Below are 18,921 nucleotides of genomic sequence, written 5' to 3' on the forward strand. Positions count from 1 at the left end.
CAGGAATCACATAGTTTTTGTTTTTGAAGTATTTTGCTCAACTTACTGGGATCATCAATGATTGTGGGTGGTTCGTCAGGGATAGTCCCACTCAGCCTGGCAATAAGCCTCTCCTTGATTGCTGACAGGCTAGGGAAAGTAGGAACCTGAAGGACATCATCTGAGGTGGTGGCAATTTGGGTTAGTTGTCTTGTGTCCGCACCTTCAGCTCCAACACCGATGCAGTTTACCCGGGAGCTCTTAAGCAGAGGTCCATAGATACTAACATCTTGGGGAGAACGTCCACCTGTGAGAACCACAAGATGCTGGGAAGCCTCAGCCAGACGAACACCAGCAGACGGTTTTAACTCATGTTGAATGACATAGTTAATGGCATCAGCCAGGTCTGATGAACGGCCACCCATCTGGCGAAGTCGTTTGATAGCAGAAATAACAGCTGGCTTGTTATTGTGTGAGTTGAGGGAAAACTCTGATTTTACTTTGTCTGCATACTGGACAATAGCCACCCGAACTTGATCAGGCTGCACATCGAGTTGTTGAACAATGGTGAGGATGAAGTCACGGATATGAGCAATGCCATCAGCACCTGTATTGACTGAGCCATCAATAAGGAAGATAATATCCTTCTTTCCAAGATTTAGGAACCCTGTAATGAAAACAGAAAAGAGATTTCAAAGCATATTAGCAAAATAATACAGCATTAAAAAATTTAAAATTCCACCAATATAACAGAACTCTAGAAGAGAGCTTTAGGGTTTTGCAGATGCACCAACTTTTCTGACAAATGCAAGACAAATTATGCATTAAATGCTCTTAATGAAAACATTAATCATCACTTCGAAGTCATTGTAAACCTTCAATATGAGAGATTTTTGAGAATCTTTCTTACCGTCCACTGGAGGATCATAACTTTTGATTATATCATCAGTGGATATTGTTTTCACAGAATCAATGAGCTGTGACTCCACTCTTGGAAGCTGCTGGAAACTGTCAACTGTATATACAAGTTCGGGCTTCAGGGAAATTTGTCTCAGTTCATCTGGGTCTGCATTCTTTGAACCAATGGCAAGAGGAGCAACCTGATTTCTCTTAAGCTGGTCAGCTGGAGTGTACACATCATCTGTAGACTTGCCACCTGTAACTAGAATGAGGAACTGGGGAACACCCTCTTCAATGCGGCTTCCTGCTGACCTCTGGTAGATGTTTCTGGAGACCCACTCAAGAGCACGACCTGTGTTTAGGCGGTCTCCACCTTTGCTTCGAAGTTGTATCACAGCCTGGCGTACCTCTTCTTTGGTGGAGAATTCATTCAGAAGAAATTCTAACTTTGGCTCATCACTGTACTGTACCACAGAAACTCTAACTTTATCCAGTCCAATATCCAGCTTCTCCGTAACTCTTCTTATCATTTCACGGATGGAAGGGAACTCACTACGTACAGCTGTCGTCCCATCAATGAGAAAAACAACATCCCTCTTTACTCCTCTTGTTGGTGCTGGTGTCACTACTGTTCAAAAAGAATGTAAACAAAGGAAAACTGTATGAGTGGTAACCTCAAAGTTCCTATCAGAAATATACTATACATTATGACCATACACTATAAGTCATACAGTAAAAAGTGAAGTATGTGACAATGTTAATTTCTGGACATAATTTAATTAAGTAAAAATTACCCTCATAGGTTGGAAAAACTGGACGCATCCTGGTGATGTCATCGTCTGACAGCTCAGTGAGAGTGGTGATTAAGTTTTCTTGGACTGTGTATAGGCCAGGGAGGTCATCTACAGCAAAGGCAAATTGAGGCACATACGACACCACCCGCAGCTCTGTCGGGTTAACATCCCTGGTCCCAATGCTGAAGGGTAGAACTCTAGATTGTTTGAGGGAAGACGCTGCACGACTGATGTCATCAGTGGAAGGCCCACTGGAGACGACAATTACAAACTGTGGAACACCCTCTTGCTTCCTGCTTCCACGTGCTACTGTTAGAACATCCTGATTAACAAACTGCAAGGCCTGACCTAGGTTACGTTGTCTTCCTCCTCGCTGCCTCATTCCCCTTACAGCATTCAAAACACCTTCTTTGGTTGTATGTGAGTTCAGATACATATCAGTCTGAGCAAAGTCACCATACTGAACCACACCAATCCGGATCTTATTCTCTCCCACATTGAGACTCTCCACAACCCTGCGGATGAACTCCTGGATGATAGGAAATTCCCGTCCAACACCATCGGATCCATCAACGAGGAAAACCACATCCTTCCGGCCCTGCAACTCAGCTGAAATGGACAGAGAAAATATAATCTTGTTTTTTTTTTACAAAAATTATCAAAAGCTTACTGAAATATCAAAACCTATTGATACACCTGATGACACACAGTATGTTGTACACCAAATTCGGGTTATCAGATGCATACATTTACTCTGGAAATCAGACCAGTTACCAAGCCATGGCAAGTTGTTTTGATGATGGCATTTCTCACACATTTTTCACCTTAATTGGAAATTACTAAAATATTTAAAATCAGAGAATTAATTGTGGCAATTAGTGCAAAATACTGCTGCAATGCATGTCATGATTACATAACTTTCATTTTATCTGCTTTGAAATACCAGAATGTATGTATTTAAAATGTATCAAAGATTTATGTTACTCCAAGATTAAGTATTTTAGATATTCTATATTGTGTGAATGAGCAAGAAATGTTTGAAAAAAACAACCTTCTGCAAAGTCTACACTGGCAACAAAAATGTTGCCCTAAAGTTTAAAACATCCATATATAATGTCAAATTATGATCCAACCAGAAACCTGATAACATCTCAAAGAAAATAGTTTCTGCTGGATTAACATATCACTTCTCCTGCCAACAGTGCAGATAAAAATAGTTGAAATAAAATTAAGATGAAAGCAACTTTAGGAGGTTCAATACTATTTAAAATGCCAAAAAACTAGACATACACAAATGTTGCATAACTGTCCACACATTTTTTTCTTTTTGATTTGAAGCCCAAGTTTTTTAATCTGGCATGTCCATCTCCCCTGGTTTTGTGTTTAAAACTGATTTCAGTTGTTTGTTTTCTTAAAAGATAGATTACAGTTTTTTATAATTAATAATTTCTTGGCACACTGTAACAGTGGTGACAGTCTTATCTTTATATGAACAACATAACAAAGGCAAATTAATTTCTTTATAACTTCTCTGGACAATACTTAATTTTGTCCCTATTATAAATTAAAGATACTTGTTTATGGGGTTATATGTAATTGTAATTTGGTGCATCATTCAAGAATTTAAACAAGTTAAAAAAAATGTAATATGATTCAAAATGGCTTGAATGTACGGAACCTTAAAACAAAGGTGGCAGAGGAGAACTTGATTTATATTAGAATACTCTCTCCAATAAGAACATTTCCTCAGTGTTTTGTAAATGTATAGAAAGAAAAAAGAAAGGTTAGCAGTTTTAAAAATACCATTATAAGTAGTATTAAAAGAAGAATGTTGATGAAATGAATGGTCTGAAAAAGACATTAATTTGCAAGCTATGAAGAGAATGGTGTTGAAAAAATGACACAGAATCAAGTTCTCAAGATCTTGGAATTCTGAAGAGGGAAAATCTTTGAAATCAATGTGCTTCAACTATTGAACAAAGTTAATCCACTATCAGAGCTAAGGCCTTTCCCTCAGTGAATGTTAAACAAGTCAAGTAGCCCTTCAGGCAAGAGGCTGTGCTAGTTAGCATACCAAGTACAGTTGGTGACTCTGGAGTGACGTCAATAACCGCAGCCTCCACTGAGGACTGAAGCTGCTGCTGGACACTGGGAAGGTCAGTCAATTCAGGCACAGACAGAGCGTAAGTTGGATCTTGGGCTATCTTCTGCAGTTCTGTGCTATCAGAGCTCCTGGTTCCAATTGCAAAGATCAAGACACCCAGCTTTTTCAGAGCAGAGGCTGGTGCATCAACACTGTCAAAAGACCTTCCACCACTTAGCAATATTAGCACCTGTGGAACTCCTTCCAGACGCCTGCTTCCGGCAGATGCCGTGAAGACATTATCCCTCAAATACTGGAGAGCTGCTCCAGTTTTGAGGGGTCTTCCACCTTTCAATCTCAAGCCTCTGAGGTTGTCAAGGATCTCGCGCTTTGTCGTGTACGTGTTCAGATAGAACTGGACGGCTGGATCTCTGCTGTACTGAACCACTGAGACACGGTCTTTGTTGTCATCCACACTGAGTGTCTCTACTACTCTTTGGACAAAGTCTCTCATAGCCGTGAATCCAGCTCTAGTATTTTCAGATCCGTCCAACAAGAACACAACATCCCTTCCCGCTGGTTGTGTCTCCACTATGGAACATAAGAATTGTGACATGTTTGGGTCAATACGGGAAATGTTTCCATTTGTAAGTTTGAACAACGAAAGCTAACCTCAACTTTTACGACTTACTCTATCAAAGTGGGCACAGCTGTAATATCAAAGTGGCACAGGCTAACCTTAAGTAGGTGAAATGCACTCTAGCACGGTTCAATTTGCATCCTACCCTGATCTTGGAATGTAAAATTTTGATCAATTTCTTACCAGTTACTGTTGGTGTCACGGGCGAGGCCCTCACTAGCACTGTGCTCATTACAGAGGAGAGCTGTTCTTGGACACTGGGGAGCTCAGTGAACTCATTCACTGATAGAGCCAGACTAGGGTCATAGGATATCTTCTGCAGCTCTCCAATGTCAGAACTCTTTGTTCCAATGCCAATTACAAAGATGCCCTGCTTTTTGAGAGCAGAGGCTGGGGAATCTACATTGTCAAATGATCTTCCACCATTTAGCAGGATCAACATTTGTGGAACACCTTGCAGGCGCCTACTCCCAGAGGAAGTTGTAAAGATGTTGTCTCTGACATACTGGAGGGCTGCCCCAGTGTTGAGGGGGCTTCCTCCCCTGTGTCTCAGCCCCCTGACCGATTCCACAACATCTTGTCTTGTGGTGTATGTGTTCAGATAGAAATTGACCTCTGCATCTCTGCTGTACTGGACCACAGAGACGCGGTCTTTGTTTTCTCCCACATTCAGTTTCTCCACCACTCTCTCAACAAAATCACGCATGGCAGGGAAGCCATTACGTGTGCCATCAGAACTATCAAGAAGTATGACGATATCCTTTTTGGCATGGTCAACTGAGAACAGATAGAAAGGAAAAAAATAAAATGCTTTGCAATTAATACATTGGTCAACATATCATCAAGTGGTGGACTATGTTGTTATGTTATTACTTTTTTTCTGTTAAGCACCTGGCACTGACTACTTCGATTTTAGATAGCAAGGAAGCAGATCACTGCCTGTTTTCAAATGTGCACATGGAAACTAATCCACTATTTGTGAAGGTGAAACAAGTGAGGTAGCCCTTCAGGCAAGAGGCTGTGCTAGTTAACATACCAAGTACAGTTGGTGACTCTGGGGTGACGTCAATAACCGCAGCCTCCACTGAGGACTGAAGCTGCTGCTGGACACTGGGAAGGTCAGTCAATTCAGGCACAGACAGAGCGTAAGTTGGATCTTGGGCTATCTTCTGCAGTTCTGTGCTATCAGAGCTCCTGGTTCCAATTGCAAAGATCAAGACACCCAGCTTTTTCAGAGCAGAGGCTGGTGCATCAACACTGTCAAAAGACCTTCCACCACTTAGCAATATTAGCACCTGTGGAACTCCTTCCAGACGCCTGCTTCCGGCAGATGCCGTGAAGACATTATCCCTCAAATACTGGAGAGCTGCTCCAGTTTTGAGGGGTCTTCCACCTTTCAATCTCAAGCCTCTGAGGTTGTCAAGGATCTCGCGCTTTGTCGTGTACGTGTTCAGATAGAACTGGACGGCTGGATCTCTGCTGTACTGAACCACTGAGACACGGTCTTTGTTGTCATCCACACTGAGTGTCTCTACTACTCTTTGGACAAAGTCTCTCATAGCCGTGAATCCAGCTCTAGTATTTTCAGATCCGTCCAACAAGAACACAACATCCCTTCCTGCTGGTTGTTTCTCCACTATGGAACATAAGAATTGTGACATGTTTGGGTCAATACGGGAAATGTTTCCATTTGTAAGTTTGAACAACGAAAGCTAACCTCAACTTTTACGACTTACTCTATCAAAGTGGGCACAGCTGTAATATCAAAGTGGCACAGGCTAACCTTAAGTAGGTGAAATGCACTCTAGCACGGTTCAATTTGCATCCTACCCTGATCTTGGAATGTAAAATTTTGATCAATTTCTTACCAGTTACTGTTGGTGTCACGGGCGAGGCCCTCACTAGCACTGTGCTCATTACAGAGGAGAGCTGTTCTTGGACACTGGGGAGCTCAGTGAACTCATTCACTGATAGAGCCAGACTAGGGTCATAGGATATCTTCTGCAGCTCTCCAATGTCAGAACTCTTTGTTCCAATGCCAATTACAAAGATGCCCTGCTTTTTGAGAGCAGAGGCTGGGGAATCTACATTGTCAAAAGATCTTCCACCATTTAGCAGGATCAACATTTGTGGAACACCTTGCAGGCGCCTACTCCCAGAGGAAGTTGTAAAGATGTTGTCTCTGACATACTGGAGGGCTGCCCCAGTGTTGAGGGGGCTTCCTCCCCTGTGTCTCAGCCCCCTGACCGATTCCACAACATCTTGTCTTGTGGTGTATGTGTTCAGATAGAAATTGACCTCTGCATCTCTGCTGTACTGGACCACAGAGACGCGGTCTTTGTTTTCTCCCACATTCAGTTTCTCCACCACTCTCTCAACAAAATCACGCATGGCAGGGAAGCCATTACGTGTGCCATCAGAACTATCAAGAAGTATGACGATATCCTTTTTGGCATGGTCAACTGAGAACAGATAGAAAGGAAAAAAATAAAATGCTTTGCAATTAATACATTGCTAAACATATCATCAAGTGGTGGACTATGTTGTTATGTTATTACTTTTTTTCTGTTAAGCACCTGGCACTGACTACTTCGATTTTAGATAGCAAGGAAGCAGATCACTGCCTGTTTTCAAATGTGCACATGGAAACTAATCCACTATTTGTGAAGGTGAAACAAGTGAGGTAGCCCTTCAGGCAAGAGGCTGTGCTAGTTAACATACCAAGTACAGTTGGTGACTCTGGGGTGACGTCAATAACCGCAGCCTCCACTGAGGACTGAAGCTGCTGCTGGACACTGGGAAGGTCAGTCAATTCAGGCACAGACAGAGCGTAAGTTGGATCTTGGGCTATCTTCTGCAGTTCTGTGCTATCAGAGCTCCTGGTTCCAATTGCAAAGATCAAGACACCCAGCTTTTTCAGAGCAGAGGCTGGTGCATCAACACTGTCAAAAGACCTTCCACCACTTAGCAATATTAGCACCTGTGGAACTCCTTCCAGACGCCTGCTTCCGGCAGATGCCGTGAAGACATTATCCCTCAAATACTGGAGAGCTGCTCCAGTTTTGAGGGGTCTTCCACCTTTCAATCTCAAGCCTCTGAGGTTGTCAAGGATCTCGCGCTTTGTCGTGTACGTGTTCAGATAGAACTGGACGGCTGGATCTCTGCTGTACTGAACCACTGAGACACGGTCTTTGTTGTCATCCACACTGAGTGTCTCTACTACTCTTTGGACAAAGTCTCTCATAGCCGTGAATCCAGCTCTAGTATTTTCAGATCCGTCCAACAAGAACACAACATCCCTTCCTGCTGGTTGTTTCTCCACTATGGAACATAAGAATTGTGACATGTTTGGGTCAATACGGGAAATGTTTCCATTTGTAAGTTTGAACAACGAAAGCTAACCTCAACTTTTACGACTTACTCTATCAAAGTGGGCACAGCTGTAATATCAAAGTGGCACAGGCTAACCTTAAGTAGGTGAAATGCACTCTAGCACGGTTCAATTTGCATCCTACCCTGATCTTGGAATGTAAAATTTTGATCAATTTCTTACCAGTTACTGTTGGTGTCACGGGCGAGGCCCTCACTAGCACTGTGCTCATTACAGAGGAGAGCTGTTCTTGGACACTGGGGAGCTCAGTGAACTCATTCACTGATAGAGCCAGACTAGGGTCATAGGATATCTTCTGCAGCTCTCCAATGTCAGAACTCTTTGTTCCAATGCCAATTACAAAGATGCCCTGCTTTTTGAGAGCAGAGGCTGGGGAATCTACATTGTCAAAAGATCTTCCACCATTTAGCAGGATCAACATTTGTGGAACACCTTGCAGGCGCCTACTCCCAGAGGAAGTTGTAAAGATGTTGTCTCTGACATACTGGAGGGCTGCCCCAGTGTTGAGGGGGCTTCCTCCCCTGTGTCTCAGCCCCCTGACCGATTCCACAACATCTTGTCTTGTGGTGTATGTGTTCAGATAGAAATTGACCTCTGCATCTCTGCTGTACTGGACCACAGAGACGCGGTCTTTGTTTTCTCCCACATTCAGTTTCTCCACCACTCTCTCAACAAAATCACGCATGGCAGGGAAGCCATTACGTGTGCCATCAGAACTATCAAGAAGTATGACGATATCCTTTTTGGCATGGTCAACTGAGAACAGATAGAAAGGAAAAAAATAAAATGCTTTGCAATTAATACATTGGTCAACATATCATCAAGTGGTGGACTATGTTGTTATGTTATTACTTTTTTTCTGTTAAGCACCTGGCACTGACTACTTCGATTTTAGATAGCAAGGAAGCAGATCACTGCCTGTTTTCAAATGTGCACATGGAAACTAATCCACTATTTGTGAAGGTGAAACAAGTGAGGTTGCCCTTTAGGCAAGAGGCTGTGCTAGTTAACATACCAAGTACAGTTGGTGACTCTGGGGTGACGTCAATAACCGCAGCCTCCACTGAGGACTGAAGCTGCTGCTGGACACTGGGAAGGTCAGTCAATTCAGGCACAGACAGAGCGTAAGTTGGATCTTGGGCTATCTTCTGCAGTTCTGTGCTATCAGAGCTCCTGGTTCCAATTGCAAAGATCAAGACACCCAGCTTTTTCAGAGCAGAGGCTGGTGCATCAACACTGTCAAAAGACCTTCCACCACTTAGCAATATTAGCACCTGTGGAACTCCTTCCAGACGCCTGCTTCCGGCAGATGCCGTGAAGACATTATCCCTCAAATACTGGAGAGCTGCTCCAGTGTTGAGGGGTCTTCCACCTTTCAATCTCAAGCCTCTGAGGTTGTCAAGGATCTCGCGCTTTGTCGTGTACGTGTTCAGATAGAACTGGACGGCTGGATCTCTGCTGTACTGAACCACTGAGACACGGTCTTTGTTGTCATCCACACTGAGTGTCTCTACTACTCTTTGGACAAAGTCTCTCATAGCCGTGAATCCAGCTCTAGTATTTTCAGATCCGTCCAACAAGAACACAACATCCCTTCCTGCTGGTTGTTTCTCCACTATGGAACATAAGAATTGTGACATGTTTGGGTCAATACGGGAAATGTTTCCATTTGTATGTCTAACAACGAAAGCTAACCTCAACTTTTACGACTTACTCTATCAAAGTGGGCACAGCTGTAATATCAAAGTGGTGGCACAGGCTAACCTTAAGTAGGTGAAATGCACTCTAGCACGGTTCAATTTGCATCCTACCCTGATCTTGGAATGGAAAATTTTGATCAATTTCTTACCAGTTACTGTTGGTGTCACGGGCGAGGCCCTCACTAGCACTGTGCTCATTACAGAGGAGAGCTGTTCTTGGACACTGGGGAGCTCAGTGAACTCATTCACTGATAGAGCCAGACTAGGGTCATAGGATATCTTCTGCAGCTCTCCAATGTCAGAACTCTTTGTTCCAATGCCAATTACAAAGATGCCCTGCTTTTTGAGAGCAGAGGCTGGGGAATCTACATTGTCAAAAGATCTTCCACCATTTAGCAGGATCAACATTTGTGGAACACCTTGCAGGCGCCTACTCCCAGAGGAAGTTGTAAAGATGTTGTCTCTGACATACTGGAGGGCTGCCCCAGTGTTGAGGGGGCTTCCTCCCCTGTGTCTCAGCCCCCGGACCGATTCCACAACATCCTGTCTTGTGGTGTATGTGTTCAGATAGAAATTGACCTCTGCATCTCTGCTGTACTGGACCACAGAGACGCGGTCTTTGTTTTCTCCCACATTCAGTTTCTCCACCACTCTCTCAACAAAATCACGCATGGCAGGGAAGCCATTACGTGTGCCATCAGAACTATCAAGAAGTATGACGATATCCTTTTTGGCATGGTCAACTGAGAACAGATAGAAAGGAAAAAAATAAAATGCTTTGCAATTAATACATTGCTAAACATATCATCAAGTGGTGGACTATGTTGTTATGTTATTACTTTTTTTCTGTTAAGCACCTGGCACTGACTACTTCGATTTTAGATAGCAAGGAAGCAGACCACTGCCTGTTTTCAAATGTGCACATGGAAACTAATCCACTATTTGTGAAGGTGAAACAAGTGAGGTTGCCCTTTAGGCAAGAGGCTGTGCTAGTTAACATACCAAGTACAGTTGGTGACTCTGGGGTGACGTCAATAACCGCAGCCTCCACTGAGGACTGAAGCTGCTGCTGGACACTGGGAAGGTCAGTCAATTCAGGCACAGACAGAGCGTAAGTTGGATCTTGGGCTATCTTCTGCAGTTCTGTGCTATCAGAGCTCCTGGTTCCAATTGCAAAGATCAAGACACCCAGCTTTTTCAGAGCAGAGGCTGGTGCATCAACACTGTCAAAAGACCTTCCACCACTTAGCAATATTAGCACCTGTGGAACTCCTTCCAGACGCCTGCTTCCGGCAGATGCCGTGAAGACATTATCCCTCAAATACTGGAGAGCTGCTCCAGTGTTGAGGGGTCTTCCACCTTTCAATCTCAAGCCTCTGAGGTTGTCAAGGATCTCACGCTTTGTCGTGTACGTGTTCAGATAGAACTGGACGGCTGGATCTCTGCTGTACTGAACCACTGAGACACGGTCTTTGTTGTCATCCACACTGAGTGTCTCTACTACTCTTTGGACAAAGTCTCTCATAGCCGTGAATCCAGCTCTAGTATTTTCAGATCCGTCCAACAAGAACACAACATCCCTTCCTGCTGGTTGTTTCTCCACTATGGAACATAAGAATTGTGACATGTTTGGGTCAATACGGGAAATGTTTCCATTTGTATGTCTAACAACGAAAGCTAACCTCAACTTTTACGACTTACTCTATCAAAGTGGGCACAGCTGTAATATCAAAGTGGTGGCACAGGCTAACCTTAAGTAGGTGAAATGCACTCTAGCATGGTTCAATTTGCATCCTACCCTGATCTTGGAATGGAAAATTTTGATCAATTTCTTACCAGTTACTGTTGGTGTCACGGGCGAGGCCCTCACTAGCACTGTGCTCATTACAGAGGAGAGCTGTTCTTGGACACTGGGGAGCTCAGTGAACTCATTCACTGATAGAGCCAGACTAGGGTCATAGGATATCTTCTGCAGCTCTCCAATGTCAGAACTCTTTGTTCCAATGCCAATTACAAAGATGCCCTGCTTTTTGAGAGCAGAGGCTGGGGAATCTACATTGTCAAAAGATCTTCCACCATTTAGCAGGATCAACATTTGTGGAACACCTTGCAGGCGCCTACTCCCAGAGGAAGTTGTAAAGATGTTGTCTCTGACATACTGGAGGGCTGCCCCAGTGTTGAGGGGGCTTCCTCCCCTGTGTCTCAGCCCCCGGACCGATTCCACAACATCCTGTCTTGTGGTGTATGTGTTCAGATAGAAATTGACCTCTGCATCTCTGCTGTACTGGACCACAGAGACGCGGTCTTTGTTTTCTCCTACATTCAGTTTCTCCACCACTCTCTCAACAAAATCACGCATGGCAGGGAAGCCATTACGTGTGCCATCAGAACTATCAAGAAGTATGACGATATCCTTTTTGGCATGGTCAACTGAGAACAGATAGAAAGGAAAAAAATAAAATGCTTTGCAATTAATACATTGGTCAACATATCATCAAGTGGTGGACTATGTTGTTATGTTATTACTTTTTTTCTGTTAAGCACCTGGCACTGACTACTTCGATTTTAGATAGCAAGGAAGCAGACCACTGCCTGTTTTCAAATGTGCACATGGAAACTAATCCACTATTTGTGAAGGTGAAACAAGTGAGGTTGCCCTTTAGGCAAGAGGCTGTGCTAGTTAACATACCAAGTACAGTTGGGGACTCTGGGGTGACGTCAATAACCGCAGCCTCCACTGAGGACTGAAGCTGCTGCTGGACACTGGGAAGGTCAGTCAATTCAGGCACAGACAGAGCGTAAGTTGGATCTTGGGCTATCTTCTGCAGTTCTGTGCTATCAGAGCTCCTGGTTCCAATTGCAAAGATCAAGACACCCAGCTTTTTCAGAGCAGAGGCTGGTGCATCAACACTGTCAAAAGACCTTCCACCACTTAGCAATATTAGCACCTGTGGAACTCCTTCCAGACGCCTGCTTCCGGCAGATGCCGTGAAGACATTATCCCTCAAATACTGCAGAGCTGCTCCAGTGTTGAGGGGTCTTCCACCTTTCAATCTCAAACCTCTGAGGGTGTCAAGGATCTCGCGCTTTGTCGTGTACGTGTTCAGATAGAACTGGACGGCTGGATCTCTGCTGTACTGAACCACTGAGACACGGTCTTTGTTGTCATCCACACTGAGTGTCTCTACTACTCTTTGGACAAAGTCTCTCATAGCCGTGAATCCAGCTCTAGTATTTTCAGATCCGTCCAACAAGAACACAACATCCCTTCCTGCTGGTTGTTTCTCCACTATGGAACATAAGAATTGTGACATGTTTGGGTCAATACGGGAAATGTTTCCATTTGTAAGTCTAACAACGAAAGCTAACCTCAACTTTTACGACTTACTCTATCAAAGTGGGCACAGCTGTAATATCAAAGTGGTGGCACAGGCTAACCTTAAGTAGGTGAAATGCACTCTAGCACGGTTCAATTTGCATCCTACCCTGATCTTGGAATGGAAAATTTTGATCAATTTCTTACCAGTTACTGTTGGTGTCACGGGCGAGGCCCTCACTAGCACTGTGCTCATTACAGAGGAGAGCTGTTCTTGGACACTGGGGAGCTCAGTGAACTCATTCACTGATAGAGCCAGACTAGGGTCATAGGATATCTTCTGCAGCTCTCCAATGTCAGAACTCTTTGTTCCAATGCCAATTACAAAGATGCCCTGCTTTTTGAGAGCAGAGGCTGGGGAATCTACATTGTCAAAAGATCTTCCACCATTTAGCAGGATCAACATTTGTGGAACACCTTGCAGGCGCCTACTCCCAGAGGAAGTTGTAAAGATGTTGTCTCTGACATACTGGAGGGCTGCCCCAGTGTTGAGGGGGCTTCCTCCCCTGTGTCTCAGCCCCCGGACCGATTCCACAACATCCTGTCTTGTGGTGTATGTGTTCAGATAGAAATTGACCTCTGCATCTCTGCTGTACTGGACCACAGAGACGCGGTCTTTGTTTTCTCCCACATTCAGTTTCTCCACCACTCTCTCAACAAAATCACGCATGGCAGGGAAGCCATTACGTGTGCCATCAGAACTATCAAGAAGTATGACGATATCCTTTTTGGCATGGTCAACTGAGAACAGATAGAAAGGAAAAAAATAAAATGCTTTGCAATTAATACATTGGTCAACATATCATCAAGTGGTGGACTATGTTGTTATGTTATTACTTTTTTTCTGTTAAGCACCTGGCACTGAATACTTCGATTTTAGATAGCAAGGAAGCAGATCACTGCCTGTTTTCAAATGTGCACATGGAAACTAATCCACTATTTGTGAAGGTGAAACAAGTGAGGTAGCCCTTCAGGCAAGAGGCTGTGCTAGTTAACATACCAAGTACAGTTGGTGACTCTGGGGTGACGTCAATAACCGCAGCTTCCACTGAGGACTGAAGCTGCTGCTGGACACTGGGAAGGTCCGTCAATTCAGGCACAGACAGAGCGTAAGTTGGATCTTGGGCTATCTTCTGCAGTTCTGTGCTATCAGAGCTCCTGGTTCCAATTGCAAAGATCAAGACACCCAGCTTTTTCAGAGCAGAGGCTGGTGCATCAACACTGTCAAAAGACCTTCCACCACTTAGCAATATTAGCACCTGTGGAACTCCTTCCAGACGCCTGCTTCCGGCAGATGCCGTGAAGACATTATCCCTCAAATACTGCAGAGCTGCTCCAGTGTTGAGGGGTCTTCCACCTTTCAATCTCAAACCTCTGAGGGTGTCAAGGATCTCGCGCTTTGTCGTGTACGTGTTCAGATAGAACTGGACGGCTGGATCTCTGCTGTACTGAACCACTGAGACACGGTCTTTGTTGTCATCCACACTGAGTGTCTCTACTACTCTTTGGACAAAGTCTCTCATAGCCGTGAATCCAGCTCTAGTATTTTCAGATCCGTCCAACAAGAACACAACATCCCTTCCTGCTGGTTGTTTCTCCACTATGGAACATAAGAATTGTGACATGTTTGGGTCAATACGGGAAATGTTTCCATTTGTATGTCTAACAACGAAAGCTAACCTCAACTTTTACGACTTACTCTATCAAAGTGGGCACAGCTGTAATATCAAAGTGGTGGCACAGGCTAACCTTAAGTAGGTGAAATGCACTCTAGCACGGTTCAATTTGCATCCTACCCTGATCTTGGAATGGAAAATTTTGATCAATTTCTTACCAGTTACTGTTGGTGTCACGGGCGAGGCCCTCACTAGCACTGTGCTCATTACAGAGGAGAGCTGTTCTTGGACACTGGGGAGCTCAGTGAACTCATTCACTGATAGAGCCAGACTAGGGTCATAGGATATCTTCTGCAGCTCTCCAATGTCAGAACTCTTTGTTCCAATGCCAATTACAAAGATGCCCTGCTTTTTGAGAGCAGAGGCTGGGGAATCTACATTGTCAAAAGATCTTCCACCATTTAGCAGGATCAACATTTGTGGAACACCTTGCAGGCGCCTACTCCCAGAGGAAGTTGTAAAGATGTTGTCTCTGACATACTGGAGGGCTGCCCCAGTGTTGAGGGGGCTTCCTCCCCTGTGTCTCAGCCCCCGGACCGATTCCACAACATCCTGTCTTGTGGTGTATGTGTTCAGATAGAAATTGACCTCTGCATCTCTGCTGTACTGGACCACAGAGACGCGGTCTTTGTTTTCTCCCACATTCAGTTTCTCCACCACTCTCTCAACAAAATCACGCATGGCAGGGAAGCCATTACGTGTGCCATCAGAACTATCAAGAAGTATGACGATATCCTTTTTGGCATGGTCAACTGAGAACAGATAGAAAGGAAAAAAATAAAATGCTTTGCAATTAATACATTGCTAAACATATCATCAAGTGGTGGACTATGTTGTTATGTTATTACTTTTTTTCTGTTAAGCACCTGGCACTGACTACTTCGATTTTAGATAGCAAGGAAGCAGACCACTGCCTGTTTTCAAATGTGCACATGGAAACTAATCCACTATTTGTGAAGGTGAAACAAGTGAGGTTGCCCTTTAGGCAAGAGGCTGTGCTAGTTAACATACCAAGTACAGTTGGTGACTCTGGGGTGACGTCAATAACCGCAGCCTCCACTGAGGACTGAAGCTGCTGCTGGACACTGGGAAGGTCAGTCAATTCAGGCACAGACAGAGCGTAAGTTGGATCTTGGGCTATCTTCTGCAGTTCTGTGCTATCAGAGCTCCTGGTTCCAATTGCAAAGATCAAGACACCCAGCTTTTTCAGAGCAGAGGCTGGTGCATCAACACTGTCAAAAGACCTTCCACCACTTAGCAATATTAGCACCTGTGGAACTCCTTCCAGACGCCTGCTTCCGGCAGATGCCGTGAAGACATTATCCCTCAAATACTGGAGAGCTGCTCCAGTGTTGAGGGGTCTTCCACCTTTCAATCTCAAGCCTCTGAGGTTGTCAAGGATCTCACCCTTTGTCGTGTACGTGTTCAGATAGAACTGGACGGCTGGATCTCTGCTGTACTGAACCACTGAGACACGGTCTTTGTTGTCATCCACACTGAGTGTCTCTACTACTCTTTGGACAAAGTCTCTCATAGCCGTGAATCCAGCTCTAGTATTTTCAGATCCGTCCAACAAGAACACAACATCCCTTCCTGCTGGTTGTTTCTCCACTATGGAACATAAGAATTGTGACATGTTTGGGTCAATACGGGAAATGTTTCCATTTGTATGTCTAACAACGAAAGCTAACCTCAACTTTTACGACTTACTCTATCAAAGTGGGCACAGCTGTAATATCAAAGTGGTGGCACAGGCTAACCTTAAGTAGGTGAAATGCACTCTAGCATGGTTCAATTTGCATCCTACCCTGATCTTGGAATGGAAAATTTTGATCAATTTCTTACCAGTTACTGTTGGTGTCACGGGCGAGGCCCTCACTAGCACTGTGCTCATTACAGAGGAGAGCTGTTCTTGGACACTGGGGAGCTCAGTGAACTCATTCACTGATAGAGCCAGACTAGGGTCATAGGATATCTTCTGCAGCTCTCCAATGTCAGAACTCTTTGTTCCAATGCCAATTACAAAGATGCCCTGCTTTTTGAGAGCAGAGGCTGGGGAATCTACATTGTCAAAAGATCTTCCACCATTTAGCAGGATCAACATTTGTGGAACACCTTGCAGGCGCCTACTCCCAGAGGAAGTTGTAAAGATGTTGTCTCTGACATACTGGAGGGCTGCCCCAGTGTTGAGGGGGCTTCCTCCCCTGTGTCTCAGCCCCCGGACCGATTCCACAACATCCTGTCTTGTGGTGTATGTGTTCAGATAGAAATTGACCTCTGCATCTCTGCTGTACTGGACCACAGAGACGCGGTCTTTGTTTTCTCCCACATTCAGTTTCTCCACCACTCTCTCAACAAAATCACGCATGGCAGGGAAGCCATTACGTGTGCCATCAGAACTATCAAGAAGTATGACGATATCCTTTTTGGCATGGTCAACTGAGAACAGATAGAAAGGAAAAAAATAAAATGCTTTGCAATTAATACATTGCTAAACATATCATCAAGTGGTGGACTATGTTGTTATGTTATTACTTTTTTTCTGTTAAGCACCTGGCACTGACTACTTCGATTTTAGATAGCAAGGAAGCAGACCACTGCCTGTTTTCAAATGTGCACATGGAAACTAATCCACTATTTGTGAAGGTGAAACAAGTGAGGTAGCCCTTTAGGCAAGAGGCTGTGCTAGTTAACATACCAAGTACAGTTGGGGACTCTGGGGTGACGTCAATAACCGCAGCCTCCACTGAGGACTGAAGCTGCTGCTGGACACTGGGAAGGTCAGTCAATTCAGGCACAGACAGAGCGTAAGTTGGATCTTGGGCTATCTTCTGCAGTTCTGTGCTATCAGAGCTCCTGGTTCCAATTGCAAAGATCAAGACACCCAGCTTTTTCAGAGCAGAGGCTGGTGCATCAACACTGTCAAAAGACCTTCCACCACTTAGCAATATTAGCACCTGTGGAACTCCTTCCAGACGCCTGCTTCCGGCAGATGCCGTGAAGACATTATCCCTCAAATACTGGAGAGCTGCTCCAGTGTTGAGGGGTCTTCCACCTTTCAATCTCAAACCTCTGAGGGTGTCAAGGATCTCGCGCTTTGTCGTGTACGTGTTCAGATAGAACTGGACGGCTGGATCTCTGCTGTACTGAACCACTGAGACACGGTCTTTGTTGTCATCCACACTGAGTGTCTCTACTACTCTTTGGACAAAGTCTCTCATAGCTGTGAATCCATCTCTAGTATTTTCAGATCCGTCCAACAAGAACACAACATCCCTTCCCGCTGGTTGTTTCTCCACTATGGAACATAAGAATTGCGACATGTTTGGGTCAATACGGGAAATGTTTCCATTTGTATGTCTGACAACGAAAGCTAACCTCAACTTTTACGACTTACTCTATCAAAGTGGGCACAGCTGTAATATCAAAGTGGTGGCACAGGCTAACCTTAAGTAGGTGAAATGCACTCTAGCACGGTTCAATTTGCATCCTACCCTGATCTTGGAATGGAAAATTTTGATCAATTTCTTACCAGTTACTGTTGGTGTCACGGGCGAGGCCCTCACTAGCACTGTGCTCATTACAGAGGAGAGCTGTTCTTGGACACTGGGGAGCTCAGTGAACTCATTCACTGATAGAGCCAGACTAGGGTCATAGGATATCTTCTGCAGCTCTCCAATGTCAGAACTCTTTGTTCCAATGCCAATTACAAAGATGCCCTGCTTTTTGAGAGCAGAGGCTGGGGAATCTACATTGTCAAAAGATCTTCCACCATTTAGCAGGATCAACATTTGTGGAACACCTTGCAGGCGCCTACTCCCAGAGGAAGTTGTAAAGATGTTGTCTCTGACATACTGGAGGGCTGCCCCAGTGTTGAGGGGGCTTCCTCCCCTGTGTCTCAGCCCCCGGACCGATTCCACAACATCCTGTCTTGTGGTGTATGTGTTCAGATAGAAATTGACCTCTGCATCTCTGCTGTACTGGACCACAGAGACGCGGTCTTTGTTTTCTCCCACATTCAGTTTCTCCACCACTCTCTCAACAAAATCACGCATGGCAGGGAAGCCATTACGTGTGCCATCAGAACTATCAAGAAGTATGACGATATCCTTTTTGGCATGGTCAACTGAGAACAGATAGAAAGGAAAAAAATTAAATGCTTTGCAATTAATACATTGCTAAACATATCATCAAGTGGTGGACTATGTTGTTATGTTATTACTTTTTTTCTGTTAAGCACCTGGCACTGACTACTTCGATTTTAGATAGCAAGGAAGCAGACCACTGCCTGTTTTCAAATGTGCACATGGAAACTAATCCACTATTTGTGAAGGTGAAACAAGTGAGGTTGCCCTTTAGGCAAGAGGCTGTGCTAGTTAACA

The 18,921-nt window shown here is 44.4% G+C and overlaps 2 protein-coding genes across 5 annotated transcripts in view; both read right to left on the reverse strand.

The window, feature by feature from the left end:
• Nucleotides 1–18,921, reverse strand: part of col6a3 (collagen, type VI, alpha 3) — a 98,974-nt gene that overhangs the window by 15,164 nt on the left and 64,889 nt on the right. For all 4 annotated transcript variants that reach the window (XM_069532502.1, XM_069532506.1, XM_069532504.1 and 1 more), the window contains 3 exons: nucleotides 1,674–2,282; nucleotides 890–1,507; nucleotides 47–646 (listed from right to left, as the gene is read on the reverse strand). In XM_069532502.1, the coding sequence (XP_069388603.1) occupies nucleotides 47–646; nucleotides 890–1,507; nucleotides 1,674–2,282 (1,827 nt within the window). The remainder of the gene's footprint in view (nucleotides 1–46; nucleotides 647–889; nucleotides 1,508–1,673; nucleotides 2,283–18,921) is intronic.
• Nucleotides 3,656–5,955, reverse strand: LOC109637341 (collagen alpha-3(VI) chain-like). Its single transcript, XM_069532727.1, has 3 exons — nucleotides 5,433–5,955; nucleotides 4,580–5,173; nucleotides 3,656–4,347 (listed from the first exon to the last, which is right to left on the reverse strand). Exons 1-3 carry the CDS (start codon nucleotides 5,953–5,955, stop codon nucleotides 3,656–3,658), a joined length of 1,809 nt encoding a protein of 602 aa, XP_069388828.1.

Source organism: Paralichthys olivaceus, chromosome 10 (assembly GCF_024713975.1).
Source record: "Paralichthys olivaceus isolate ysfri-2021 chromosome 10, ASM2471397v2, whole genome shotgun sequence".
Lineage (NCBI taxonomy): Eukaryota > Metazoa > Chordata > Actinopteri > Pleuronectiformes > Paralichthyidae > Paralichthys > Paralichthys olivaceus.